Raw genomic sequence first — 27,883 nt, forward strand, 5'->3', positions numbered from 1 at the left:
AAAAATCCATTTCTCCACTTGGCCACTCCCTACTCTCTTTCTTCACACCCAATCAAAACTTTACCTTTTTCCAAGTGCCCACTTCTCACTTGTTAACAAGCTTTGGAAAGATGGAATATGTGTGTCGCGACGCTTCTTGCTTTTGTTTCTTGGGGCCTTTGGCGACCGATGTGACGAACTGATGAATTGGCTCTTCGATGAGCAATGTCCTTGGGTAGTGGATGTGGTTGTCGCGAGTAAAACAAACAAGGGTGTGAAATCTTGGTGATAGAAGAATGTTAGGATGGATACGTAGGGACCTCAGACTTGTCGCGTGTGGGTTTGCCCTATTGGCCCATACATTCATCTTTCCACGTGGCCGCTTCTTACTACTTTATTTCGATCCAAGGGAAAAACTTGCCCTTTTTCCTAGTGGTCGCTTCTTACTTGCTTCCAAGGTTCCAAAGAGATGGTATTAGGAGTGCCCTAGCACCACCCGGTTTCTTTGGTTTTAGGCAAACAACTTGACGAATGAATGAATTGATGACTCTAATTTATCAAAATCCTTGTATGGTGCATGCAATGTGTCGCGAGAGAAATCGAGACAATAGTGTGAAATATTGGTATATACCCAGGCTCGTTATGATGGATATGGCAGGGCCTAGGGCTTCCCGCATGTGGGATTTCCATATTGGCCTAGATATTCCTCTATCCATTTGACTCGAGCAATTACCTTCCATGTGGCATCGCCTACCATTGCCATGGCCTCACCCTCCGCCTCCGTCCCACTAACGTCACTCATGATCTCCACAAACAGTGCATGCTCCTCCGACTTTTCTTGACATTGTGCTTCACTACCGACACGTGAATCTGTGAGTAGAGAGAGAAAGATAAGTATGTGAAATATTTTGGAATAGAGGATTATTAGGCTCGATATATGGGCCACACACATGGACGACCTCATTGTCCCAACCATTCATCTATCCACTTTGCTCGCTGTGTGCTCTCTGTCTTCACACCGAGGCTAAACTTTTCCCTCTTCACATGGCCCCTTCTTACTTGTTCCCACAGTTTCGAAAGATGGTATTAGGCATGTCGAGATTCCTCCTCACTTTTGATTCTTCGGCCTTCGACGACTGACATGATAACAAATCGATGAGTAGGCTTCACCGATGAGCAATGACTACACGTAGAACCATCAGTACCCTTTATAGGGTGGCTAAAGCGGGCGGAAGTACTAGGACGAAGGTCGCACAAGGGAGTTATCGAGGTTCGCACCCTCTGGGAGAGGTAACACCATACGTCCTGCTTCTTGTTTGTATTCATGGTGGAGTACCTCTTGTGAGGGTTACAATAGGGGATGATGTATGACTACCGAGAGTATGTTTCTATGACAGTGGATGAATCTGGCTAACCACTGGCCTCGCCTTATATATACGTCCAAGGGGCCAAGGTTGGAGCCCTAAAACCGTCACCCATGTATGCCTGTTTCTGTCCTTTATTTTACGATTTGTCTTCTCTCCGCCTGTGTTGTGATAGTAAAGCGCGATTGTGAGTGTAGATCTCCTCGATCGAAGAAGAAATTGGCACCGCTAATCTCTACAAGTACCCCCACCTTCGGTCATTCTTCTTTTGTTTTGGGAGGTTGTATTGCCTGGCGTGAGCTTCTTAGATACCTTTGTTGGTCCTGCACCAGAGCCCATGGGCTCTACAGAGAGTGGAGCACGTTCGCCTACTGAGGGCCTGAAGAGAGCCTGCCTATGTCGGTAGGCGTAGGTATGATTCCTAAGGCCACGAAAAATCGTTGGTGTGAGCGTCGTGGAGGGGGTTGTCTTTGAAAAAGAACCCTTTCTTGGTGTCAAGCCATCCATCGTCCCCTCCTTCGTGGCTGAAGAGGAAGACGACAGTCCTGTTCTGCCTGAGGAGATGGAAGCCACTTTGCGGGAGAGCAACGAGTGTGCCCGGGCTTTAGGGAATGCCTTTAGGAGACTTGGGTAAGCGATCCAACTTGGAATGGAGGTAATCCTTTGGAGTAGTGCTTCGTACGCCCAGTTTCCCTGAGCCTTGAGTGTGGTTGTACGGAGAACTGAACTCAAGGTCGTAGATAATGGTTATCTCCCGGATGCAGATCTTTGACTTTCTTGGATTAAAAGTGGTTAGTACCCGTAGAATTTGAGCAAGCCTAGGTGGCCGGTCCTCATTAAGGTGGTGGTATCCCCTCATGTCCTAGGGTACAGCTAGCAGTTTGTCCACCACCATCCAGAACGTCAGCGGTCACATCACGCCAAATATGAGCCGGGTAGCGAGAGAGCTTTGAGGAGCCGATGACGCGAGCATTAAAGTCGGCTCATCCATTTTGGCTTTGCTAGGGGAGTGTGTATGTATGTGGACAGTGTAGTTGGAAAGCATTCACTCTCCCCTCCCCTCCTTTTTCCGGAAAACTAGACTGTCCTCACATCCTCCACCCTGCTTGCATTCCCTTTAGAAAAGCATGTTAAACGTTTTTGAATAGATGATATGTAGGCTTGATATACTAGGGCCTAGGGTTTTGCGCACGCGGGTGGTCCTCATTGGCCCAAACATTCATTTATCCACTTGTCCACTCCCTGCTCTCTTTCTTCACACTAAGGCAAAATACATTGCCTTTTTCAGGTGGCCCTTTCTTGCTTGTTGCCCAGGTTTAGAAAGATGGTATCAGGCGTGTCGATATACGCTTCTTTGCTTTTGTTTCTTTGGCCTTTAGTGATCGACACGACTAATCGATGAATTGGCTTTTCCGATGAGCAAGAGTGCGAAATCTTGGTGTATAGAAGACCGTTAGGATGGATATGGTAGGGACCTGGGACTTTCTTCATGTGGGCTTTCCCTCTTCCCCTTTTCAGGTGGCCCCTTCTTAGTTGTTGCGAAGGATGATTGTAGGCTTCTCAAGATGAGCTTAGGTTAGGGTTTAGGGTTTAGGGTTTAACGTATAGGCATTGTTGAACGTGTAGGCAATTCTCCCATTTCTAGTGCATGCATTCAAGGGATCCGAGCATACCTGGCCACCATCTTTCTTCCGAGAGCGCCATGAGCCTTTAGGTGTTTGCGCTAGTTGGTTCTCTCAAGTACTCTTGTCCAAACACCTTGAGAATTGCAGTAGCAAGCCTGACAATGGCATCTCTACATGTGCTTTAAGACATCCGGAGGTACTTGCCCACTAATCTGTGGCCGTGTAGGCAAGGATCCTCAACGCAGTTGTGCCATAGGCAAACATACTCAATGCGGCCAGGCACTAGAGAACTCAGTGGTTCCAACGACGTCTTGATTCAAGGTGAAGTAGTCATCGTAGGCCCGAACACAATTGTAGATCTTTTATCGCATTCGAAAGCGGCGATGAAAATGGTCCACGAACACTGGGGGCAAAGTGGTCGTCCATCAACATCAAATGCCCCGTGCACTATTCCGAGTCAGCACCTGACGCCCCCTTGATTGATCGCTTGAAATTGAGAACACGTTCAGCCGCATGCCCCGCGTCTGCAAGGACTGCCCTAATCATCGCCGTTTCATCCTCATTGAATGAGGATGAATTGAAGAAGTCGTGGTCCAAATCCATCATGTTTGCTTGAAAAGTAAGGAAAAAAAACTATCGCCAATCTGTCTATGTCATCTGGCCAACCATTTTTGTTGAGCGTGGTGTCCGCCATGGACGGCACCTGCAGGGGTGGGCGGCGGATGGACGAGCGGTGGAACGGTGGGAGACTCCAAGGTGGATAGGTGTGTGGGTGGGGTGGATGGGGTCTGGCAAGGCATGGGTGTACAACGACATCGAAGGTATGGGAGGGAGAGGACGCATAGCACATGTCGAGGGAAGGGGAAGGGGTTGAGTGAGGAAAACACGGCGCCAGTAGGGTTTTGGGTGGGTCAAAGATGTCGGAGTCTTACATGGCCCCGAATTGCGAAGAATCGGACGTGCGGACGTTCATGGCATGGCGTTGGATGACAAAACCCATAGTAGTTGTTGACGTTTAGGGGCTATCGTACACGAGGATGCAAGAACACCTTATTATAATCGGGAGGGAAGGCAGTGAGGAGGGGAGGAAAGGTGGATAGGATTGGCAGAATTTCAGCAAGGCCGGGCGGTCGGCCCCACATGGTAGTGAGTGAGTGGTATCTCATCGGGTCGGGTAGAGGTAGCAGTTTCTTTCTTTCTTTCTTTCTTGTCCAGCATGAATGAGCACGTCATCGATCACATCAAGGCAAACCCAAGCCGAGCCGAGCCGATTCGCTAGAGAGAGAGGGGAGAAGAGCCGATGACGCTCTTGAAGCCGGCTGCCTGAAAGTGAGTGAGTGTGTGTGTGTATGTATGCGGGCAGTGCAGTGCAGTTGGAAAGCATTCACTTCATCCTCTCCTCTCCTCTCCTCCTGTGAAGCGCTCTGCTCTCCTCTGCAAAATTGGATCTTCATCACATCCTCTGCCCTGCCCTGCCCTGCCTGCATTCCCTCCCTCCCTTTAGATCGATCGATCGATCCGATTAGATCCGCGCAAGCAAAGCAAAGCAATTGCAATTGATATTGGATCGGCATCCGCAGAGAATTGCGCTCCTCTCCGATCCACCCAATTGCAATCGCAAAATTGCGTCCTCCGTCCTGGATCGCCGGCCGGCCATTGCTCACCTGGATCCGCCCCACCACATCAGAGCAGAGCAGGTGAGACCTCCTCTTGATCCGCATTCTTTTCCTTGCTTCTTCATTTGGATGGATCTTTCTTCCTTATTTCTCTCGACTGGATGGATGTGGGCTATCTATCTGGATGATTGCCCACGGATCGCCCCAATTGCTTTGCTTCCTTTTTCTTTTTGGATCCAGAATTGTGGTTTCTTTTTCTTTGGGGTTTAGCATCAAGAGAAGAAAAGATTTTGTTCAAATTTCGATCCATCTGGATCCTCGCATTCATCTGCTACTCCCACTACCTAACTAGCTGGATCACCAACCAATTCCCAGTATTTCTTTCTTTCTTTCTTTCTTTCTTTCTTTCTTTCTTTACATCGCCGGGCATTCAATTCAATCAATTTAATTCATTCCCTTCCTCCTGGATCAAATCCGCTCCTTTCTTTCTTTCTTTTTTTACATATATATACACTCCATGCCACTTGAGCAGAGTACCACAGTGACTAGTATAAATTGATTGATTAATTCCTTCAATCCTATCCTATCCTGGATTTCGCTCGCTCACACCAACTTTATATTATTAGCAGCATGTTTGTCTATCTTCAAGTTGTGCATTCCAATTTCCATGTTTGGAATCTACAATTCGATTTGCGATTCACCAATTCATGTCATCTGTTACGCTCTACTACTACAATGCTAGCCATAATTTCCATCCCAACTTCTTCTCTACTTTAATTCATTCAAAAAAGAAAAAAAAGCGAGTCAATTCTCCATCTTGAACCTATCCGATCTGGAATTCAACCATTTCCCACTTTATTTATTCATTTCATCCTGATCCGATCCGCTGCCAGATCAATCAATCAATCAATCTTGTTGAGAATTCAAGCTCCTAGATCGACGATAGGCTAGATAGATAGATCCTCAATGCGGGCATCTCCATCTCCACTGGGAAGGGAATTGCATTACAATTCACAAGCAGCAGATTCCAATTTCGGGGTTGGGAATGCATTACTAGTAGTACAAGATGTAACTGTAGACTCACTATGCATGCAGTGTGTGTGTGTGTGTGGCATCACTCGCTTTAATTGCGAATTTACTCTGCAAAATTAAATCCCCTCCCAAATTGCGAATTTACTCATTATGAATTTACTTCCAATCCATTGACTGTAAGTAAATCCGTGCAGGTAATCTTGCTTAGATTCAGGATCCATAATTACTGTCAATCAGAAGCAATCCCATTAGGATTTATTGCTTCCTTCCCTTCACATGCTCATGCTCATGGTTGCTATTGTACTACCCCAGCAAGCAGCTAGTGTAGTGTACTACTGTAGTATACATTGGTAGACACATCGCTTTCAGGATTGCTACCCCAGCAAGCAATCCTGAAATTCATGCAGCTGGCTGGATGGCTGGATGGCTGGATGGTGGGTCCTGGCAGCGAGTTAGTAGTGCCTTTGCCGGTTCATCGCCATCACGGCCAGTGGATGGTTGCTGTCAATCCGTTTGCAAATCTCCCCACATCACAGATTTACCTACCCAGATCCGGATCAATTTTGCATTGCATGGACGCGTCACATCGTCTCTTCGATCGCTTTTTCGACCCGATCCGCGTCGAATTTCTCGGCCCAACCCAAATGATTGTGAATTTTGTGTTATTACCACTGAAATGATAGATAGAATTTCGATCGTGCATCGAATTCCTCTTTCTCATTATAAAAGTGTTTCTTGCTGCCAGTAAACTCTTCATGTAACTGCATCAACTGTTCAGTGTTCACCACTCCTCTGAATATCACTTGTTTCACTCTTGCACTCTGCTATAATCAATCAATCAATCATGATATTCATGCACTCTGCTCTAAATCTTGAGCTGATTTTCGGCGGCTCATGCTGCTGCTTACTGTATTGCTGTTGAGAGTTAACTGACACCACCATATTCCTTATGTTGGTCTCATGGGCTGTGTGTGTATTGATTGGTTGAATTTGCTTCTTTCAGTTTCAGCAGGCAGGGAGACGACATCAGTCAGGCCGGTGAAGCAGTATGATGATGGGGACCGATGTGTGTTCTTCACGGATGCTGTCGCTGCCCCGTTACGAGAGCGGCGACGAGGAGCTCACCGTGCTGCCCAGGCACACCAAGGTCGTCGTCACCGGTAACAACCGGACAAAGTCCGTGCTCGTCGGCCTGCAGGGTGTGGTCAAGAAGGCTGTTGGCCTTGGAGGCTGGCACTGGCTGGTCAGTCTTCCTTCCTTCCTTCCTTCCTTCCTTTCATTTTTTTTAAAGGAGGCATCCCACTGAAACTCTGCTTAATAGCTAGTGGCTGCTTCTTTATATTGATAGATATTGATTCACAACTGCAATGGAGTGAAAGGAATCATGTGTCCCTTTTGACTTCACTTTTCTTTTCAGAAAGTAGCTAGCTAGTCAAGCAAGCAATTTCAAAGTTGAAGATGCATATAATAAAGCTATAATAAAAGCATTAGTAGAAACCAACATCCATCCAAATATGGCATCTTGTTCTAATCCCTGAGACATTATTATCCTATTGGAAAAAAGCAGGTTCTCAAGAATGGTGTGGAGGTCAAGTTGCAGAGGAATGCCCTGAGTGTCTTGGAAGCTCCGACTGGCAACGAGGACGACGACGAGATCGATGGCGGTAACAGCTCCTTCTGCGGCAGCTTCGACATGGGAGACAAAGACATGAACTACTGTAAGACCATTTATTATGCCATCATTCAAAATATTTGTAGCCAGAATGCATTCTATAACTGTCTGTCTATCAGTGAAAAAACTGAATGTTCCCTTGGTTGTGTGTTTGCTCACAGCAAGCATCGAGTACCAGAAGCCAACAAAGCCGAGGGTCCGGCACACAAGGCCATGGTCTTCCTGCACGACGACGTCCAGCAGCCGGGCCAACAACCTTCACTCGACCTCGAAGCTGCGAGCGGTAATCACTGTCACTATCCTGGCAACTAATCAGGACATTTCAAGTAATCGTGTCTGAAAGTTGAGATTGGGCCATATATAATAGTATGGTGTGACCCTGCTAGCTGGGATCACATGGCAATGGGCCATGGTTAGTTAGGTAGGAGCGTGGTCAAGTCGTTGTCATTGTCATTGCTTTGCTAAACTCGTGACTAATTTGTTGACAAGGCAAAAAGATAATTAGATTCTTAGTGTATTCAGTATCATGTCTGTCTGTCTGTCTGTCTCCTGGGAAGCTAATAATCCCAGTGCCTGTCTACCATGACAATTACGCTGATCCAACAAAGGATATTCATTCTGCTTTTTGTTGTTGTTGTTGTTGCAGAGAGTGAACCTGACAAAGCTTGGAACACCCACACTATGGAGATACTGGAAGCACTTCAACCTTGTAAGCACCATGCTGCGTTGTAATCCTTGAGCAGCAAACAATAGAATAGAATAGAATCCATGCTAAGCATTTGATTCATTCCTTCCTGATATGATAAATTACAGGGTGGTGAAAAATGTGTGCAGGTGAGCATGAACCCGACTCCATCAGAGGAGCAGCTGTTCCATGGGGTCCAGCAGCATTTCCAGTCGCAGGTATATTGCCTGAAACTCCTCCACTAGTAACTGAGAAGACTTGAGATGAAGAAGAAGAATCTAATCATGTGTGCATTCCTTTGTCTCCTCCAAATGGCGAAAAAACAAAAAAAGCAGCAATTGGATGAGTTGCAGGTGATCTTGGGGTTCATCCAGACGGCAAAGAGGCTCAAGACCCTGTACAAGAACAGCTCCTAGCCCAGCCTTCCTTCATTCCTCAGATGCATACATACATATGCTTCACCTTCACCTTCACCAGTGGTTTCAGTTGCTGTTAGTAGAGAGAAAGAGAGAGAGAGAGAGAGAGGGAGAGAAGAGGTTAGATGATGATGCATCATGTGGTTAAGTAAGTAAGTAAGTTATTAATCTTAGTCTCCTCCACTTTAATGGGAAGCAAGTTGTGAACAGAGAGGGATTTGTACTGGCACATTTGATCAGTACAGATTCTTAGCTTCTCTTCTTCTTCTTCTTACTCCTTGTAATGATGAGAGAGAGAGAGAGCAAAAATGATGGATGCTGAATCATGTAACCCCAGACCAGACCCCTTGCTGCTGCTGCTGCTGCTGTTTGTTATAACTGACCATCAAACCAAACCAATCTCAGTTATTTGGAGAGATACTAAATACTAGCAAGTATTATAGTTAATTAATTAATAATTAGTTAATGTGAAGAAGGTACTCTGTGGATGGATGGATGGATTTTTTTTTATTTTTAGAAAAGGGGGAGATCCCCGGCCTCTGCATCAGAGCGATGCATAGGATGGATGAATGAATTATATATATTGCTGCCTTTTATTTATTTGGTGAGTCAACATTTTCACATCCATGTGTTTTCTCACCGTGCTGCATGTGTTTTCAAAATTGATGCAGTCCTCTATCTAGAAGAAGATCTGGTGCTGCATGTGTTTTCAAAATTGATGCAGTCCTCTATCTAGAAGAAGATCTGGAAGGGGATCTGGATGTGAAAATGTATCTGCTCTATGTCTATCGATCCATTGACCCACTGTGCTGTGCCTGTGCGAGTTGGTAGGATAGGAGCAGCCCTGGTCTGGTCCTCCACTCCACTCCATTCTTGTTCAACATCCTCGGTGGACCGGGCGCACTGGACCAACACACAGACTATTTGCATGGTTCTATCTACTCTACATAAAAAAAAATGAGCCTTGCGTGATTGTGGCGCACGGTGGACCAGGAGCATGGAGAGGAAGAGGCGCCGTGTGCATGCGTGCTGCCAGCCTCGGGCAGTGTGCATGATATAACAAATAAAGAGAAAAGAAAAAAGAAAAAGAAACACATGATGAAAATGGATGAGGTTGTCATCAAAGTGGGCACGGACAGACAGACAGACAGACAGCATCCTTTCTCCTCATCTCTTTGTGTAGCCTCATTTGTTTTGTTTTTACACTTACTTGTGCTGCTAACCTCTGGCTTTGTAGCTACTATTGTAAATAAACATGATGGCTTTGTTTGGCAACTTGTTACTATTTATGGTACTGCTTACCCTATGATTTTATTGTTGAACTGCATGATACTATGCTTGCAATATTAAAAGCAGGACGATCGTTCATAAAAATGTTACAATATTTGATCACTAATCACAAAATAGATACTACACATATTGGAGTTATCATATCTCGCCGTCCCACGGCTCCTCGACTAATTTGTAAGGTGTGCCAGGCGGCGGACTTGGATATTTTGTAGCTCAATCACCGGCTACATGGAGATACTTCAATCAATATGTGAAGGACGGTTGAGATAGTTGACTTCGAAAGGCCCTTTGCTAGTTTATTCCTCGTAACATGCTTTCATCCCACTTTATAAATAAAGCAACAACCGTACAAAATACACGGCCGAACAATACAAAGTGGTGACGTAACCCTCTTACAAAGCCGATCTCAAGATAATCGGAAACGCAGACCGCAGGAGACTATGAAACCGGAAGATAACACAGGAAGACCTGAGAACACCGCCACACTACACACTAAAACAACTAAGCTCCACGACAACGCCCTCAGGAGGGGGACGGCGCCAGGCGTCGCCGCTGTCGAGTCAAAAGGACAAGGTTTTCACCTGGAACTCTTGCAAGGAGAGGAGCACCACGATGACGTATTCAAGAAGATAACGGCGCCCACGAGCATCGCCGCCGTCGGCGACAAAGCGTAGAGCTTTTGCTCGGCCGCTCCCTCATGCCACCATGAGGTCTTCAAGAGAGCGTGTGGCGAGTCCAAATCCCCAGATCCAGGCGCCGCCACTGCCAAAGACAAATGGCTCGCCTGAGCCACCCGCCGCTACACCTCTTGCCGCCCACACGACCAAGATGTATAGCCACCACTGCCGCCATGCCGCCCGCCGGAGAACCAACCAAGCGGACCACCTTCCAGGACCGCCATCCCAGCATTCAAGCCACGAGACATCGCCCACCGTCCGCTTCACAGTGCGCAAACCGTGACAGGAGAAGCCCGGCATCAGCCACCGAGCCAGGGTCAGCGCCATCATCGCCGGGGCGCCCACGCCTGCAATCCCACCAATCCCAGTTGATCGGGGGGGATGGGGGACATGACTTTGTGGCTGCCGACTACCATCGTTGAGAAACCCACTCAGACGACGCCAAGTCCGCAGCTTGAGGCACCGAACCAACCGCCGACAGACAGATGCCCCGACCACCACTACCACGGACCTCCACCGACGCTATAACGTGAGGACGCCTCTCCAACCGGACCCCCGCTGCGCAGCCACCCGCACCTCCACCCCTAGGAACCGCCGAACAGCCGCCCCGGACGCAGCCGCCCCGAGATCGAGTTTTTTTTGTTGGTTTATTTTAGGGTTTTGCTCGTAAATGGGATCTTTAATGTTGGAATGCACACAAAATAGAACACATAACGCGTTTTTTTTAGAAAAGGGGGTATTCCCCGGCCTCTGCATCAGATCGATGCATACGGCCTCTCTTATTAACCAAATAAAAGGGGTTCTGAACAGGAGTCTTACAAACAAAGGAAAAAAAAAGGCAGCCTATAGCTCACATAGAGCATCGACTGTAAGGCAGAAATGAGATAAGCCACAAACCGGCTTGGCATAATATCAGGTAGGTAAACTAGATGCCTATCCTATTACATGATCGCCATCCAAACCGGTTGAAGATATCCCGCGCTACCGTCTCCCACCGGACAGATCCAGTAACCAAACGCTCCCTGGCCTCCGTCGGAGTGAGTAAGGACCAAGTACGGATCAGCGCCGTAGCCCGGAACAACAGCAGTAGTGACTTGGACTTCACGAAGCTTGGCCGCCCTCACGGCACAGCGCTGCTGCATGTCGTCCACCTCCGGATGGCTCTGAAGCCGACAACTCATACGTCGACCCTCAGCTGCCTGGTCCGGGATCCCGCCAAACATAATGACCTCCTCCCGCGAAAATTTATCCGGAGAGCGACCGCCTGTCACTCCCCGAACATCCACCCGGTCGCCATTACCAGGTGAGAGCGCCGAGTCCACCGAGTCCAGCCCTGGGAAGGCGAAGGCCAGCTGCCCCCTCCCCCCATCCACCCCGGACCGCCTGTCCGGAGTGCACGCCGCAGTCCCGACCGGGGCGCCCCCCTCGGGCACCGAGGCAAACGGGAGCGTTGAGGCCACCTGCCCCACGCCCTCCCGTCGAACCTGCGCATCCGCCTGCAATGGTCGCCCAACCAAAGGCGTGAGAGGAGAGGGGGCCATCAGCCCCGGCCCCCCAACCGGAGACTGAGGGGGGGCCTCCAAAGAACCCTGATCCGGACCCCCAGATGAGATCGGCCCCCCCGCCTGCACCCCAGCCACGTCACCACAAGCGGAAGTAGTCGAGTCCACAATATCCAACCTCGCTCCCCCACCCGAAACCTCCACACCCGCATCCTCAAAATCCAAAGCCGGTAAAGAAAACTCAAAGTCCTCAATAGACTCCACCCGCTCACTCCACAGTCTCGGAGGAGCGGACGCAGGACCAAAGGAACCAAATCGCAAAGTGGTCGACGGCACAGACGCTCCAGGCGCCGTTCCTCCTCCTGCTGCCTTACTCGTCGGCTCCGGCCTCTTGGCCATCTCACTCACAGAACACATAACGCGTGACACATACACGATGAGGTTGTTTTGAAAAAGAAAGTTTAAACCAAAAAAGATCACACATAACGCGTGTAAAAAAAGCAGAAAGGACTCAAGACCCATCGGGCTATGAAAAGTTTGGTAGACGTACATACTTGCGACATTGAAAGTCCATTTTTTGGCAGGACGGTTTTTCATAAAAAGATGTTACAATACTTGATCACTAGTAATCACAAAAATAGATACTAAGACATATTGGAGTGATCATTCATATCTCGCCGTCCCAGAGCTCCTCGAGTGATTTGTAAGGTCCGTCGGGTGACACAAAGTACTCCCCCTGGCACGCCCTTTTCTGCGGTATCGTGGCGATCATCGCCTTGTCCTCCTTGCTCAGCTCCCAATTGAAGATGTCCAGGTTGTGCTTGAGCCTCTCCCTGTTGAAGCTCCTGGCCACAAAGCACACGCCCTGCTCGTACACCCACCTCAACGCCACCTGCACATACATATACATCATCATCAACAACAGCAAGACGTCTAATAAAGACTATCTCTCTCTCTATTTTTACAATTCCTTCCGAAATAAGAAAGAAAACACACATAAGAATTTGAGTTTCATTGGTATATAAATAAGCTTCTTTTTACTAAAAATATTAGTAGTATATTGGTAGTAATTTTTGCAGGGCTTGGATTCATAATAACCCTCTGTTTGACTTGTGAACGATTTATGCATGTTGAGACATATGAAACTCATGATTCATGTCTTTAATTTGTTGGTGGTTATGTTGATTCTATTATCAAACTTGTGAGTTAGACATACGATCCATCCCTAATGCATGCATGCGGCCTACACATCTTTCTGAATTTTTTCTTGGGCGATGCATACGGCCACATGCTATAGCTAAACTAATTAGTTTGATGATGATATGAGAAATTTACATATCTGTGAATTTTAGCTAAAAAGAAAAGAATAGAAATTACCTGGGCCACGGTCTTGGCTTTGGCGGCGGCTACGTCGTGCATGACGCCGCTGTTCATGACGGCGTCCGAGCCCCATGACGCGCCGTACGCGCCCAGCGGCGAGTAGGCGGTCACGACCACGCCGTGCCGCGCGCACACCTCCCGCACCTTGTCCTGCCTCCACCCCACGTTGAGCTCCACCTGGTTGACGGCCGGCGGCACGGCGGCGAGCGCCAGCAGGCGCTCCATCTTGGCGGCCGAGAAGTTGCTGACGCCGACGGAGCGCGCCAGGCCGAGGCGGCGGCACTCCTCCATGCCGCGCCACACGCCCTCCATGTCGAACTCCGCGTGCGTGGCCTTGTCCGCGGGGTCGTCGGCGGCGACGGGCCAGTGGACGAGGAAGAGGTCGAGGTAGGCGAGGCCGAGGCGGGCGAGGGAGTCGCGGAGCGCGGGCACGACGCGGCCCGGGCGCGCGTCGGGGATCCAGAGCTTGGAGGTGACGAAGAGGTCCTCGCGCGACCGCACGGCGCCGGAGCGCACGGCCTCGGCGACGGCGGCCCCCACGGCCGGCTCGGTGCCGTACATGGCGGCCGTGTCGAGGTGGCGGTAGCCGAGGCGGACGGCGTGCAGGATGGTGTCTGGCAGGTCGGCGGGCGCGCGCGAGGCGCCGGTGCCGAAGCCCAGCACCGGCATGGCGTGGCCCGTGTTGAGGGTGACGCACGGGATCGCCGTCGGCAGTGCGACGGCGGCATGCTGGAGGTCGTCGTCGCCGGTCATGGTTGTTGGAGCTTGATCTAGCTTGGTAGGAGTTGGATTTGGTTGAGGTTGATCGGCTGCGTGAATGGTCTTTAAATAAACTCAAGCGTACGATATGTGTGAAGCGTTTCGGTTTCTATTTCTCTTTCTTTGCTTGGGACAGAAGATGATCGTTGTTTTTTTTTTCCGTCTTTTGAAAGTCAAAGTCTAAGGGAGGGATGATCCTCTTTGTCACTCTGGATTCTCTATGAGTTTTTGAGATCGACAACTCCTTGTTACGACTTGCAATTTTTATTTGACTTTTTCTTATCTTTTCTGGCCTTCTAATATCTTTTATTTGCTTTTTTTTTGAGATGTATTTGTTCACCTACCTCGACACAATAGAACGTCGACCAGGGTCACCTCGGTCAATGTACCTACCTTTGTATAGCGGAGAGGAGAGCCAGGGTCATGAAACTAGTCTAGTTGTGGTTTCCAAAGGCTAGCGGCTAGTTTTAGGAAATTTTCCTAGAGTTGAAGGACGTACTATGACGAGTAATGCTACATCTACAGAAAATTACTGGGGAGAGTGGTTTACAGATGATCAAGTACGAGTGGACGGTCACGGCAAGAGGTTGGACTAATTTTGTGCTCGCCTTCGGCCTCGCCTCTCTCATCCATTTCTAAGTATAATTAAACTTGTTAGATGTGTATAGCCCTTTTCGGTTTATCCTCATTGTATAAGGGGTCTCTTACACTTTACCTAACACATGTATATGTATTGGTCTTTGGCCCTCCTGTGAAGTCAGTTGCTCATTATCCAACATGGTATCAGATGCTAGGCTAGCCTCTCTCCCTCACACGCTGCAACTCCGTGCTCCCTCCTCCTAGCCTACCTCATCTCCGGCTGTTTCTGCTCGATTCCGGCCGCCCCGGCTCAATTCCTGCCTGTCCCAACTTGCCTCACGCCTCCGCCGCCATCTGCTCTGCTCTCGTCCCACCTAAAGCCAGGATTCGGCTTGGCTGCAGCTCCCCCCGGCTGGACCACTGAGCTCCTGGCCCGGCGTCGCTTCCCGCTGGCCTGCCTCGTCCTGCCCGCCGCCAGGCTTTTCTTCCTCCGGCCCGACGTCGTTCCCTGACCGGCCGGCTGCCGCTGCTTCTTGCTCTGCCGTGGCTTCCTCGCCTCGAATCCGGCCGGGGACTTCTCGTCCCGTGTTCCGTCGGCCCTCGCCTCGAGCGCCCCTGCTCGAGCTCGAGCTTCCGCTCTCCCTCTATGGCTAGGGCTCGGGCTGGTTGACCCGAGCGCTTCCCCCAGCGAGCGACCGGGTGCTCGATCCCCCGATCCAGATCGAGTTCTTCTAGGTCCGTTGACTTCCAAAAAAAAACCTGCAGAGTGACTTCCTCATGTCCTCTTCGGGCTATGTCGCGGTCCCTCGGTGCTTGGTAATCTTTGATGGCACCAACTATGCTGAGTTTGTAGGCTTCATGCGCATCCATATGCGTGGACTCCTTCTGTGGGGTGTTCTCTCTGGCGAGGTCCCCTGTTCGCCATGCCCGGTTGCGCCAGTGGCCCCAATCCCACCAGTGCCGCCGGTCCTTGCTGCTGATGCTTCTCAGGCTGACCGGGATGCTGCCAAGGCTCTGGATGATGCTGCGGTTGATGCTTATGATCAGCAGGTATCCGCTTATTCTGATGCTCTCTCTGTGTACCAGGATGATCTGTCTGCTTACACTCAGTGGTGCAATGATGATGCTCGAGCTGCTGTTGTTCTCACTGCGAGTGTCCTCCCTTAGTTTGCTTGGGAGTTCATGGGATTTGGCATAGTTGCAGCGATGTGGTCTTACCTCTGTCAGCGCTATCAGCCCTCTGGTGATGTTCTCTACCTATCTGTGGTGCGCCAGGAGCACACACTCCAGCAAGGTAATTCTTCTGTTGATGAGTTCTATTCACAGTGCTCTGCCATCTGGCGCCAGCTTGACTCTCTTCGGGCAGTTGTTTGTGGAACCTGTCGTTGCTGTCAGACTACTCGATCTGATCTCGAGTTTCAGAGGGTCCATGAGTTCTTATCTCGTCTCTTGTCTGAGTTTGAGTCTCGACGTGCTCACTTGCTTGCTCGTGGTCGTGTTCCTATCTCAGAGATACTTGCTGAGCTTCGTGCTGAGGAGACCCGCCTTCGCTCTGCTGGGTTGCTTTTGGTTCCATCAGTGTTGGCCGCCCGGGCTCCTGTGTCGTCTGCTCGCCTCACCGCTCCATCGCTCCTGCCTACTCCTCCAAGGGGGTGAGCTGTCCTCCTTATGCTGAGAAGGGCACATCGCGCCGTGACACCGTCTGTGGTTATTTCTCCCGGTCAGGTCACCTAGAGTCTGATTGTCGCCAGAAGAAGCGAGACCAGAGGCGCTCCTCCTCTAGTGGGACTCCTGTGTCTTCCTCGACTCCGTCACTCACTGACGAGGACATTGTTCGCCTCAAGTGTCTTCTTGATTCCCCAGGCTCCTCGTCGACTGCTTCCGCTGCTGATGTGACTGCATCCTCTTCCTTCTCATTTACCACCGACCCCATCTTCTCCATCCTCCTCCTCCACCTCTCCATCATCATCTCCAGTCCGTCGCCCTCTCTCCCTGTTTCCTCTCCACTATACTCGTCGATCTCGTACTGAGGATGTCTCCCCTGATGAGCCTTCCACCTCTGGTGCACCTCTCACGCCTCCCCTGGTTCATAACCTCCGCGCTCGGCCTCGCCCGCCTGATCGCTACTCCCCTGATCGGTACAGTTTCTCTGTTATTGCTGAGCCCACTTCCTATCAGACTGCCATGACTCAGCCTAAATGGCAGCTTGCGATGGCCGAAGAGCTTGCTGCTCTTGAGCGCTCTGGCACATGGGATTTGGTTCCCCTTCCTTCCGGTGTCCGTCCCATCACCTGCAAGTGGGTCTACAAGATTAAGACTCGCTCCGATGGTTCTCTTGAGCGCTACAAAGCTCGTCCTGTGGCCCGTGGTTTTCAGCAGGAGCAGGGGCGTGATTATGATGAGACGTTTGCTCCTATGGCCCACATGACCACTGTCCGCACTCTTCTTGTTGTGGCTTCTGTTTGTCAGTGGTCTATCTCTCAACTTGATGTTCAGAACGCTTTTCTCAATGGCGAGTTGCGTGAGGAGGTTTATATGCAGCCACCACCGAGGTACTATGCTCCTGATGGTATGGTATGTAGACTTCGCCACTCCCTCTATGGTCTCAAACAGGCCCTCGCGCCTGGTTTGAGCGCTTTGCCTCTGTGGTGACTACCGCCGGTTTCTTGCCCAGTGATCATGATCCTGCGTTGTTTGTTCACACGTCTCCTCGTGGTCGGACTCTTCTCCTTCTCTATGTTGATGACATGATCATCACTGGTGACGACTCTGATTACATTGCCTTTGTTAAGGCCCGCCTTCGCAACCAGTTTCTCATGACTGATGTTGGTCCACTTTGCTATTTTCTTGGGATTGAGATCTCCTCGACCTCTGATGGCTTCTACATCTCCCAAGAAAAATATATTCAGGATCTTCTTGCTCGCGCTGCTCTCGGTGATGAGCGCACTGTTGTAACTCCCATGGAGCTCAACGTTCAGCTTCGTGCCTCTAATGGTGACCCCTCTCCCTAATCCCACTCGCTATCGTCACCTTGTTGGCAGTCTTGTCTATCTTGCTGTTACGTGTCCTGACATCTCCTATCCTGTCCACATTCTGATTCAGTTTGTTTCAGCCCCCACCTCTGTCCATTATAGTCATCTCCTTCGTGTTCTACGATATCTTCGTGGCACGATCTCTCAGCGCCTTTTCTTTCCCCGCTCCAGCTCTCTTGAGCTCCAGGCCTACTCTGATGCTACCTGGGCTAGTGATCCCTCCGATCGACGCTCACTGTCTGCTTATTATGTCTTTCTTGGTGGCTCTCTTATTGCTTGGAAGACAAAGAAACAGACTGCAGTTTCTCGCTCGAGTACAGAGGCTGAGTTACGAGCCATGGCTATGCTGACGGCTGAGGTGATTTGGTTACGGTGGCTACTTGAGGATTTTGGTGTGTCTGCTACTACCTCGACTCCCTTATTGTCAGACAGTACTGGTGCTATCAGTATTGCGCGTGACCCGGTGAAGCATGAGCTCACCAAGCACATCAGTGTGGATGCCCACTTAGTGCATGCTGCTGTGCAAGATAAGACTCTCGCTCTTCACTATGTGCCCTCTGAGTTACAGTTGGCGGACTTCTTCACGAAGGCACAAACTCGAGCGCAGCATCGTTTTCTTCTCTCCAAACTTAGTGTTGTCGATCCACCATGAGTTTGAGGGGGGGTGTTAGATGTGTATAGCCCTTTTCGGTTTATCCCCATTGTATAAGGGATCTCTTGCACTTTACCTTACACATGTATATGTATTGGCCTTTGGCCCTCCTGTGAAGTCAGTTGCTCATTATCCAACAGAACTATCAAAAAATCATATATTTAGGAGCAGACGGATGATGGAGATGACACAACTTTGCGTGTTCGTGCCAGACTTTTGTGCGGCGGTGCCGGTGCCTCGACACGGCCACGTTCGCTGACGAGGACTGCGGGTGGAGCTCCTCGACGACGAGGGAGTGGTGGTAGACGCATGCAGTGGAGAAGGCGTTGCGGCGTGGCGGATGGGCCAGGAGGTGGTGTTTCCGTGCCACGTCGCAGAAATTGCGGCGGCTGACCGGTGGGGCGCGGCGGGGGTGCGGTTCGAGGTGAGTAATGGCGAGTGGGGGGTCAGGAGAGGGGATAATAGACCGACGCCTCGGCTCTCTCCCTCTCCACACCTCACAAATCTCGCCTGTGAGAACCCGCGCCCCGCGCCGCTGTGACAGCTAGGGTTCGATGACGACGAGGGAGCAGCAGATGTGGGCGCTGTCCGACGGTGACGAGATCCTGATGGGGCGGCTAAAGGAGATCGATCGATGGTTCCCGACGGCGAAGGCGCTCAACCACGCGTCGGAGGTGGTGCGGGACAAGCTGCGCGGGGAGGAGATCCTCAGATGCTTCCACAACTACGACCGCCAGCCGGCGATGGGGGTGCTCCTGTGGGCGATGCTAGAGGCGGAGTCGCTGGTCCCGGAGCAGAGGGAGAAATGGAAGGTGTTCCGCTCCTTCCGCTTCCGCCTGATCCAGCCATGGGCGCCGCCCCCGCATCAGGGCCCCCCGCAGGAGGTGGTGGTGGGGATCCCTGCCCCTGGATCCAGGTGGCTGCCGATCCAAATCGAGGAGGACGAGGAGCACGAGGAGATGGAGGAAGCGACGGTGCCGCAGCGGCGAAGGGCCAGGGTTTCGACCCCAACCTCACTCCCTCGCCGCTCGCCGCGGTTCCAGAGGCATTCGCCTCGCCTTCTCGCTCTCTCCCGCTGCAAGTAGGGTTCTCGCCGGTCGGTAATCGCTTCTGGTTGCTAGCCGGTGAGGACTCCGAAGAGGAGGGGGAGGGGGAGGCCCTCATCTCCGATTCAGGTATGTTGAAAGCTGCGAAATACTTAGCGTCTACTACTTCGATTGAAGTAGATGATGCTAGTGGTGGTAATCTGATTGGGAAATTTAAGCCGAGTAACAGATATAGGATTAGGGGGGGATCGAAATCGCGAAGAAATCAGGATTCTGGGTTGGTTTCTGGCGCAGACTTATATTCAGAGCGGGGGATTTTTTTGGATAATGATACTAATAGAAAGCTGAGCAACATGACTCATGGGAATGGGATAGATGCAGAAATTGTTCGAATCCATATGAAAAAAGAAAATGTTCATCCCATAATCCCTGTATTTGGGGAAGAGGATGTAGATTTTGGGGAAATTGAGTTGCAGAGTACCCCTATTGCGAGATGCTTAGGTGTGAAAGGGGGAGGTTTGGAGGAATCGTGTGGAAAAAATTCTCTGAGACCCCTGATGCTTTTTGGGGGCTCAGTTGGAAAGGATTTAAACACTGATGTGGAGGTGGGCCTGAGATGGTGGAGGCCTAGTGAGATGGAGCCCGGCCCAACCCAACAAAAGGACGGAGGTGTGGGGGATATAAAAAAGGGAGTGGAGGGAGCTGAGGAGAAACATCCCTTAGGGTTTCCTCCTCTCCCCCCCTCGCCGCCACACAAAAAAACCATGTCAGGAAATTTTGGTAGAGGTTTTGGGGCTCAGAGATTCAATAGAGGGGGATGGAATGGCAATTTGGGAGGAAGATTCAACAATACTGAGAAGATGGGGAGATGGAATGGAGGGAGACATGCCTTCCCAGGAGGATCTGGGAGTTTTGGGAGAGGGGGGAATCATTCTGGGAATGTGAAGGATATGAGCAGAGATGCAGAGATTGAAGAACCCAGAGCTGAGGGGAGCGAGGAGAATCTGGTGTGGCAAGCTAAGGCAGGAGGGAAAGATGCAGGGGGAGAGATACCAAGGATGACTTGTGGTGAAAAGGAAGGTACTGTAATGGAAAAAGAGAGGAGCAACAACCAGACTTCTCAGGCAGATCAGCAGCAGCAACAATTGTTGTTGACTTCGCTACTCTCTCAGCTGGTTCAGGGGATGCAGGGTAGTGAGAAGGCCCAGATGGAAGGAATGGCTGGAAATCGAATTGGTAACATGCTTGGAAGAGAAAGTCACAGAAAAGAAGAGGGAGCCCCTGATGGGCAACAGGGAGTTGACAAGATGGTGGAGCAGGGAGCTGGCTTGGATTTGAAGAAGCAAGGGGGTAAAAGTGGTTGACAGCATGGGTATGAAGAAAACAAGAGAAATTTTGATAGATATAACAAACAGGTGTGTGGTAAATGCAAAGACCCTAGACACACCACCAAGGATTGCAGGGTGGGACACTGCTTGATCTGTGGCAGAGAGAATCATATTACAGGGGAGTGCAACTTGTTGAAACAGGTGAAACCAGTCCCAAAATATTTAGGGTATGCAGCTAAAGGGCTGGGAATTCTTCTGGTTCAGAGCTATAAAGATGTCCTGATAGCAGAACATACCAATCCTTTGGGTGTGGTGATCATAAGAGAAGGAAGCATTAATGAGACTGAACTTGTGAAAGCTATGGAGGAAATGTTTGACTGGGGCTGGCAATAGAGAGTAAGGGAATTTGGAAAGAATGGATACATGATGAGATTTCCCAATAAAGCAAAGTTGGTGGAGCTAGCCAAGTTTAATGACTTTAAACTGCTGGGGACAGGGGTGGTGATCAAGGTTCAACCCTGGTCCCTTGATCATCAAGCTGTTGGGAAGATGCACACCATTTGGGTCAGGCTTGCCAAAGTCCCAGATTGTTTCAGACATTTTTTGGGTGTTTGTGAGGTGGCTGCTGCAGTTGGACCTGTCCTGGAGATTGATATGGATACTATAAATGAGGAGAAAATTAGAGCAAAGTGTGGGATCAGAGATGTGGAGAAATTGCCAACTCAAGTGAAAATCACTTCCCCTGATCTTCTCATGTTTAGAATTGGGGTGGAAGCTGAGAAGGTGGTGGAGATTGGTGGTACAAAGATGAGAAGAGGAAAAATGATGGCAGTAATCTCTCAGAAGGGGGGGGGGGAGGAAGAGATTGACAACAGGAAGAGGACTAGAATGGGGGACAATGAACATAGAGGGGTCTCCTTTGGATGTTTATCCCTGAAACAAAGTGAGGAGGTTGATATAAGAATTGAAGGAATGAAAGCTCAAATGGAAGAAACCATGATGCAGTGGCAAAAAGAGATGGCTGTGGAGAGAGAAAAATGGCAAAAAGAGAGTGAAATCATGTTCAGTAAAATCAAAACCTTGGAGGAAGACAAGATTAGAAACAATGCTCTATGGGCTAAAAATGAAAACAGAATCAGAGAATTAGAAAAAATTCAGACAGAGTTGCAGGAGATTAGTAGAAAACAACTTGAAGAAATCCAGAAGTTGGAACAAGAGGTTGCTAATAGAGAGGAGTATGAAATGGAGTTAGCTAATATGGACCTTGAAGATTATGAGAAAGAGACTCAACAGAAAAAGGAAGATACCGAGTCTGGAAAATATAATGAGCCCACTGATTATAATGCTAGCCAAGAATCTATTGGGACCTTGAGGGAGAAAATGACTGAAATACATGGAAGTGAGATCCTGGATAAAGAGAGGGAGGAGAAAGATGTTGAAATCAAGAGAAGCATGAGAAACAAAGGAAAAGAAGACAAGAAAATTGAGGATATGGCTAAAAGCAGAGCTGAGGAGAGAGACAATTATGGTAAGAATTCCGAACTAGCTTTTGATGATGCCTCCTTATTACATATTAGTGCTTTAGTTGGGATTGATCTAGGATGTTCCATAGAGATGATTGATAAAAATACTGAGATTATTAACAAGATGGAAGTAGCTAGAAGGGAGTTATACTTTCAGAATATTAAAAGAGAAAAAAGTGGTAAATCAGGGGGGGATGTGAAGAGGATGATAAATCCGAAAAGGATGTCCCAGTATATATTAATACTGGAGACATAACCCTTGAGGAATTATGTTCAGATTATGAACATTCTGATGTGGATATTGAGGAACAACAGATGAAAAAACTAAGGGGAATGTTCTCTGGGGGAAAAAGTGGTAGGAAACGCTCACCAGCGCTTGACTGTGTGAAGCAATCGCTTGGGGTTGGAGTCCTTCGAAGAAGGAAAAAAGAGAAGAAGTCTAATTGAGAATCTTCTCTGTATTTGCTGTGGATATAGATTTTTGGTCCTTTTGTGGTCAAATATAAAATAATGAGGGGGGTTTTCTGGAATGTAAGAGGTATAGGACAAGACCACAAGAAAAGATATATTAGGGAGATGATTATGGATCAGAAGCTAGACTTTATTGGACTCTCTGAGACCATAAAGCAAGACTTCACAAAAAATGAGTTGCATGGTTTGTGTGGAGGGAGGAATTTTCAATGGAGCTGGAATCCACCCAGAGGCATGTCAGGGAGAATCCTGGTGGGGGTTAACAAAGATGTGTTTGATATAGAAAATATTGAAAAAGGACAATATTTCTTGAGAATGTTAATATTTCATAAAAATATCAAAATGCACTGGAATTTGGTTACTGTGTATGGGGATGCACAGAAGGAAGGAAAAGCAAGCTTCCTTGCTGAATTGGCAAGATTATATCATGATAATCCTCTGCCTTGCTTGGTTGGGGGAGATTTCAACATTATTAGAAGTGGAAAAGAGAAGAACAAACCTATGCTTAATGAGCAATGGTCCTTCATGTTCAATGCCATTATTGAACAAGCGGGACTTAGGGAATTACCATTGAATGGGAGAAAATACACTTGGGGTAATAATCAGGAGAACCCTACTTTCGAAAAACTAGATAGAGTGCTGATGTGCCCTGCTTGGGAGGAGAAATACCCACTCACCATATTGCAAGCATTTGCTATAGAAATCTCTGATCACACTCCTCTGTTCCTGGACACAGGGGAAACTCATACTCACAAATATATTTTTAGATATGAAAATGCTTGGTTGCTGAGAGAAGGTTTTAGAGAGCTGATATATAACACCTAGAATGAGAGATACTTTGGGGATGTTTTGGATAGATGGCAATCAAGGTTGAGGAAATTGAGGCAAAAAGCTAAAGGATGGAATAGGAATATTGATGCTTGGTACAGGAAAATAAAAATGGGAATAATAAAGGAGCTTGATGATTTAGATAAGAGAGCTGAGGTCATGGGTTTAAATGCGGTGGATAGAAGTGAGCAGAAAGAGCTTAGAGCCCAATTAAAAAGAGTAATGATACAAGAGGAGATGAAATGGTTGCAAAGATATAAAGATTCGGAGATTAAGGATGGAGATAGAAATACTGGATATTATCATGCTAAGGTGAATGGGATAAGAAGGAAAAACAAAATCGTTTCCCTTGAACAGGAGGAAGGGATTATAGAAGGGGATGAGAGGTTGATGGAATATATCACCAAATTCTATAAAGAATTATCTGGACATCCTGAAGAATCTAGTATCTCATTGAGGGAGATGGAGATGGATAAGATCAATGAACAAGAAAGAGAGGAGCTCTTGACACCTTTCTCCTTAAATGAAATTCATCAAGTGGTGTTTGGGATGAAAAGAAATAAAAGTCCTGGCCCTGATGGATTCCGTGCAGACTTTTACCAAGATTTTTGGGAAGTGGTCAAGTGGGATCTAAAAAATCTAGTGGATGGTTTTGCTAAAGGAGAAATTAATATTGCTAGACTCAACTATGGCATAATTACCTTAATTCCAAAAACTAATGATGCTAAACAAATTCAGAAGTTTAGGCCCATTTGCCTGCTAAATGTTAGTTTTAAAATCATCACTAAGATTCTGATGAACAGGCTGGCTAAGTGTGTGGCCCCTGTGATTTCTAAAACCCAAACGACCTTTATCAACGGCAGATATATTATGGAAGGGGTTGTGATTTTGCATGAGGCAATGAATTCCTTTCATAAAAATAAGGAAGATGCCTTGGTTTTTAAAGTGGATTTTGAGAAGGCATATGACAAAATTAAGTGGCCCTTTGTTATACAGATGTTAAAGATGAAGGGGTTTCCTGACAAATGGTGTGATTGGGTGATGGAAACTATGAGAGGGGGACATGTTGGGATTAAAGTGAATGATAAAATTGGCCCATATTTCAAAACCTTTAAAGGATTGAGGCAAGGAGATGCCATGTCACCTTTGCTGTTTGACATTGCTACTGATGCACTAGCCTGCATAATGAGTAATGCCTTGAAACATGACCTGGTTAAAGGAGTGTTAAACAGTGATAGGGGGAAGGGGATTAATATGTTACAATATGCTGATGATACCATATTCTTGATAAAGGATGAGATAGAAAGTGTGAAGAATCTTAAACTCATAATAGGAGCTTTTGAGCAAATGTCTGGGCTTAAGATAAACTTTCACAAAAGTGAATTGTTGTTGTTTGGCAAAGCCAGAGAAAAACAAATGATTTACCAAGAAATACTAACATGTAAGATGGGAGATTTGCCCATAAAATACCTGGGGATGCCTGTATCCGAAAATAGAATCAGGAATTCTCAATGGGATTGTGTAACTGATAAAATTGAAAAAAGATGTGGGTGCTGGCAGGGGAAGTTGCTGGGATCCATTGCAGGGAGAATAACCTTGGTGCAAGCCTGCCTGACTAATATTCCTTTGTTTATGATGTCCTTTTATGCTGTACCTAAGGGGATTATAAAGAAAGCTAATTTCTTCAGATCCAGGTTGGTATGGCAAGATGATGAGAATGTCAAAAAATACCATCTAGTGAATTGGAGAGATTGTTGTCTTCCTAAAGAAATGGGGGGATTGGGGATACTAAATCTGGAAATTATGAATATAGCGCTTTTGGCCAAATGGTTTTGGAAAATGGAAAACGAAAAGGGTCTGTGGCAGGATATTTTGGGAGACAAATATAGAAAGGGGGGATGCTTGGCTTTAATATGTAAAAAGCCAGGGGATTCACAATTCTGGGCTAGCTTGCTAAAAATCAAAGAAATCTTTTACAAATTTGTTAAGAAAAAAGTGGGGGATGGAAGAAATACTAGATTTTGGGAATACACATGGGTTGATGATAAACCTTTGAGGGAGGCCTACCCTAGACTGTATGATATATCCTTTGAACATAACATTACTGTGGAGGAGGCCATACAGAAAGGTTGGCATGAATTTAGATTTAGAAGAACCCTACTTGGAGAGACTGTAGAGCTTTGGAACAGTCTCAAAAAAAGATGTGAGGAAATTAAAATGCTGGGAGGGGAGGATAAAATCCTCTGGACCCTCACCGCGGATCATAAATTTTCTGTGGGATCCCTGTATAGGAAATTGGTAGCTTCTGGGTTGAAATTCCCACAGAAATACTTATGGAAGATTAAAGTGCCTGCTAAACTGAAAGTGTTCCTATGGTTGATTAATAAAAAAACGTATTAACTAGAGATGTACTGCTTAAAAAGGGATGGAAGGGCGAGAAAAGATGTGTCTTGTGTGGGAAAGATGAATCAATTGATCATCTATTCTTCTCTTGCTCGGTTGCTTCTTTGTTGTGGAGTTTGGTTAGGTGTGTGTGTGGTTTTAAAAATGTGCCGTCTAGTGTGAAAGACTGTTTTGGAGACTGGATTAGGAAATTTAACAAAGATGATAAGCAACTGGTGCTGGTGGGGATTTCAGCCCTGCTTTGGTCAATTTGGAAAAGTAGAAATGCAATTATCTTTGAAAATAAAAGGATAAATGATCCTTTATATGTTGTTAAGCTAATGTGCAGGTGGTTAATTGACTGGTCTATTATGCAGATAAAGGAGCCACCAAGAAAAGCGTTGGAGCTGGGAGCAAGGGCGCTAGAGCAGGCAGCAAATGAAGTGTTCACAGCCAAGCAGGATTGGAGGATCAACGTGGCTAGATTGAAATGAATGAATGAAGAAAGTCTCTCCTGCGGTGGTGAACCTGATGTTTGGTGCTCCTGTAGAATAGATCTTTGGCTCCTTTTTTGCTGCTTTTGCTTCTGCGTTGATGTAATGACCCTTTGTTGGTCGATGGGGGTGCTGTTTGATCCTTGTTGAACCCGGTTGGACCTCTTCGTTTTTTCGTTTTCTTTTGAACTCTTTTATAGAACTTGGTGGTTTTCGGTAATGAAAATCGGAAGGGGCAAGCCCTTCTTTGATCAAAAAAAAAGTTAATAAAAGTGTGTGATTGTTTTCACATCGCAACCGTCGCTCTGTTGCAGAGCGTGTACGATCGGTCCATACAACACACACTTCTGAAAAATGTTCACGATTTTCAAAAACTTTTCACATTCTGAAAATTGTTCGTAATTTAAAAAATGGTATCCCTGAATTTCTGAATTTTTCATGCTATCCATGTTCTTTTTATTCTAAAAGTTGCCATATTAATTATTGTACATGTCATCAGGATTTTTATATACTTTTTACGTATGGTTGCCATTATTTATTCAACACTTTTTCTAAAGTTTCCATAATGTTTTAGAAAGCAACCGTCTGCATCTGCATGCGTCGACCAACACATCCTCGTCTGCACCTGCCCGCCGTCGCCACCTCCCCCTGCCCTCCTCCTCCTCCTCGTCTGGGCCACCGTCGACCATGTCAGTTTACAGCTGCTGTCCAAGTTTTAAGAAACAAATACAGTTTCGTCGTCAGTTGTAGGCGTAAGCAGTTGTTAGAATTCAGTTTCGCCAGACAATACAATACAATACAGTTTTCTTTAGCTTGGAGCAGAGAATTATTCACTTGATCCCACAATCCAGCCAGCCAGGAGCACAACACATATATAATGGAATGTACAAAACCATAAAGATATGATCCAAACTTATCTGAAGAAAGTAAACTCGCATGACGATGATCCGGGAAGGAAGGAACTCAGGTAAGCTCCTCCTCTCCTCTGTTTGAGAAAAACCATCCAGTGATGAGTTACGACTGATCATCTGCAGAAGAAACCTATTGGTGGCGTTCAGTTTCAGTTTTAGGATCCTGGGTCTGAACTGAACTGGGTTCCCTGTAGATAAACATGTCAACAACCAGGCTATAGATATAGATATGCTGGGTCTAAGTGTCTGTATTTACATGCATGTAACAGATGAGATCACCATATCCACATCATATATGATCCACATAACATCAATCAGTTGCTCTTGGGAACAGCAAACTGATGATTCAAAAAGGACCCTAAAATCAATTCGAAGCAGCCTCATGCATGCATGCATGCTTCAATTCAACCTCAACTGATGCAAACTTGTTCATGGGGACAGTAACTGAGGAGCATCATATATATATTTTGTAGTGCTACGTACATTTGCAATCATGCGTTCATTCATCCATCCATTTATACTAAGTCCTTTTTGCTTCTTTCCATCTGTCTGTGTCCCTTTTTCATCTCTATCCATGGCATGCCAGTGTTACTCACAAGAAGAAGAGACTCTTTTTGGCCGAATAAAACCGACCGACCAC

The 27,883-nt window shown here is 47.6% G+C and overlaps 3 protein-coding genes across 4 annotated transcripts; 2 read left to right on the forward strand and 1 right to left on the reverse strand.

The window, feature by feature from the left end:
• The first annotated feature begins 4,341 nt into the window (after positions 1 to 4,341).
• On the forward strand, positions 4,342 to 8,855 carry LOC119361638. Of its 2 annotated transcripts, none has more exons than XM_037626774.1 (7): positions 4,342 to 4,665; positions 6,620 to 6,859; positions 7,184 to 7,334; positions 7,450 to 7,571; positions 7,935 to 7,997; positions 8,102 to 8,191; positions 8,309 to 8,855. In XM_037626774.1, exons 2-7 carry the CDS (start codon positions 6,665 to 6,667, stop codon positions 8,387 to 8,389), a joined length of 702 nt encoding a protein of 233 aa, XP_037482671.1. In that variant the 5' UTR covers positions 4,342 to 4,665; positions 6,620 to 6,664; the 3' UTR covers positions 8,390 to 8,855. The 2 variants fall into 2 exon arrangements, with proteins under 2 accessions (XP_037482671.1, XP_037482672.1); XM_037626775.1 differs by having other exon boundaries at positions 8,123 to 8,191.
• Positions 8,856 to 12,382: 3,527 nt separating this feature from the next.
• LOC119366727 (deoxymugineic acid synthase 1-B-like) lies at positions 12,383 to 14,017 on the reverse strand. Its single transcript, XM_037632464.1, has 2 exons — positions 13,236 to 14,017; positions 12,383 to 12,750 (listed from the first exon to the last, which is right to left on the reverse strand). Exons 1-2 carry the CDS (start codon positions 13,989 to 13,991, stop codon positions 12,526 to 12,528), a joined length of 981 nt encoding a protein of 326 aa, XP_037488361.1. The 5' UTR covers positions 13,992 to 14,017; the 3' UTR covers positions 12,383 to 12,525.
• Positions 14,018 to 21,600: 7,583 nt separating this feature from the next.
• LOC119366728 (golgin subfamily A member 6-like protein 22) lies at positions 21,601 to 26,445 on the forward strand. The gene is made up of 2 exons (XM_037632465.1): positions 21,601 to 22,162; positions 26,216 to 26,445. The coding sequence occupies exons 1-2, from the start codon at positions 21,607 to 21,609 to the stop codon at positions 26,278 to 26,280; spliced, it is 621 nt and encodes a 206-aa protein (XP_037488362.1). The 5' UTR covers positions 21,601 to 21,606; the 3' UTR covers positions 26,281 to 26,445.
• The last annotated feature ends 1,438 nt before the right edge of the window (positions 26,446 to 27,883 follow it).

The sequence above is a fragment of the Triticum dicoccoides genome, chromosome 2B (assembly GCF_002162155.2).
Source record: "Triticum dicoccoides isolate Atlit2015 ecotype Zavitan chromosome 2B, WEW_v2.0, whole genome shotgun sequence".
NCBI lineage: Eukaryota > Viridiplantae > Streptophyta > Magnoliopsida > Poales > Poaceae > Triticum > Triticum dicoccoides.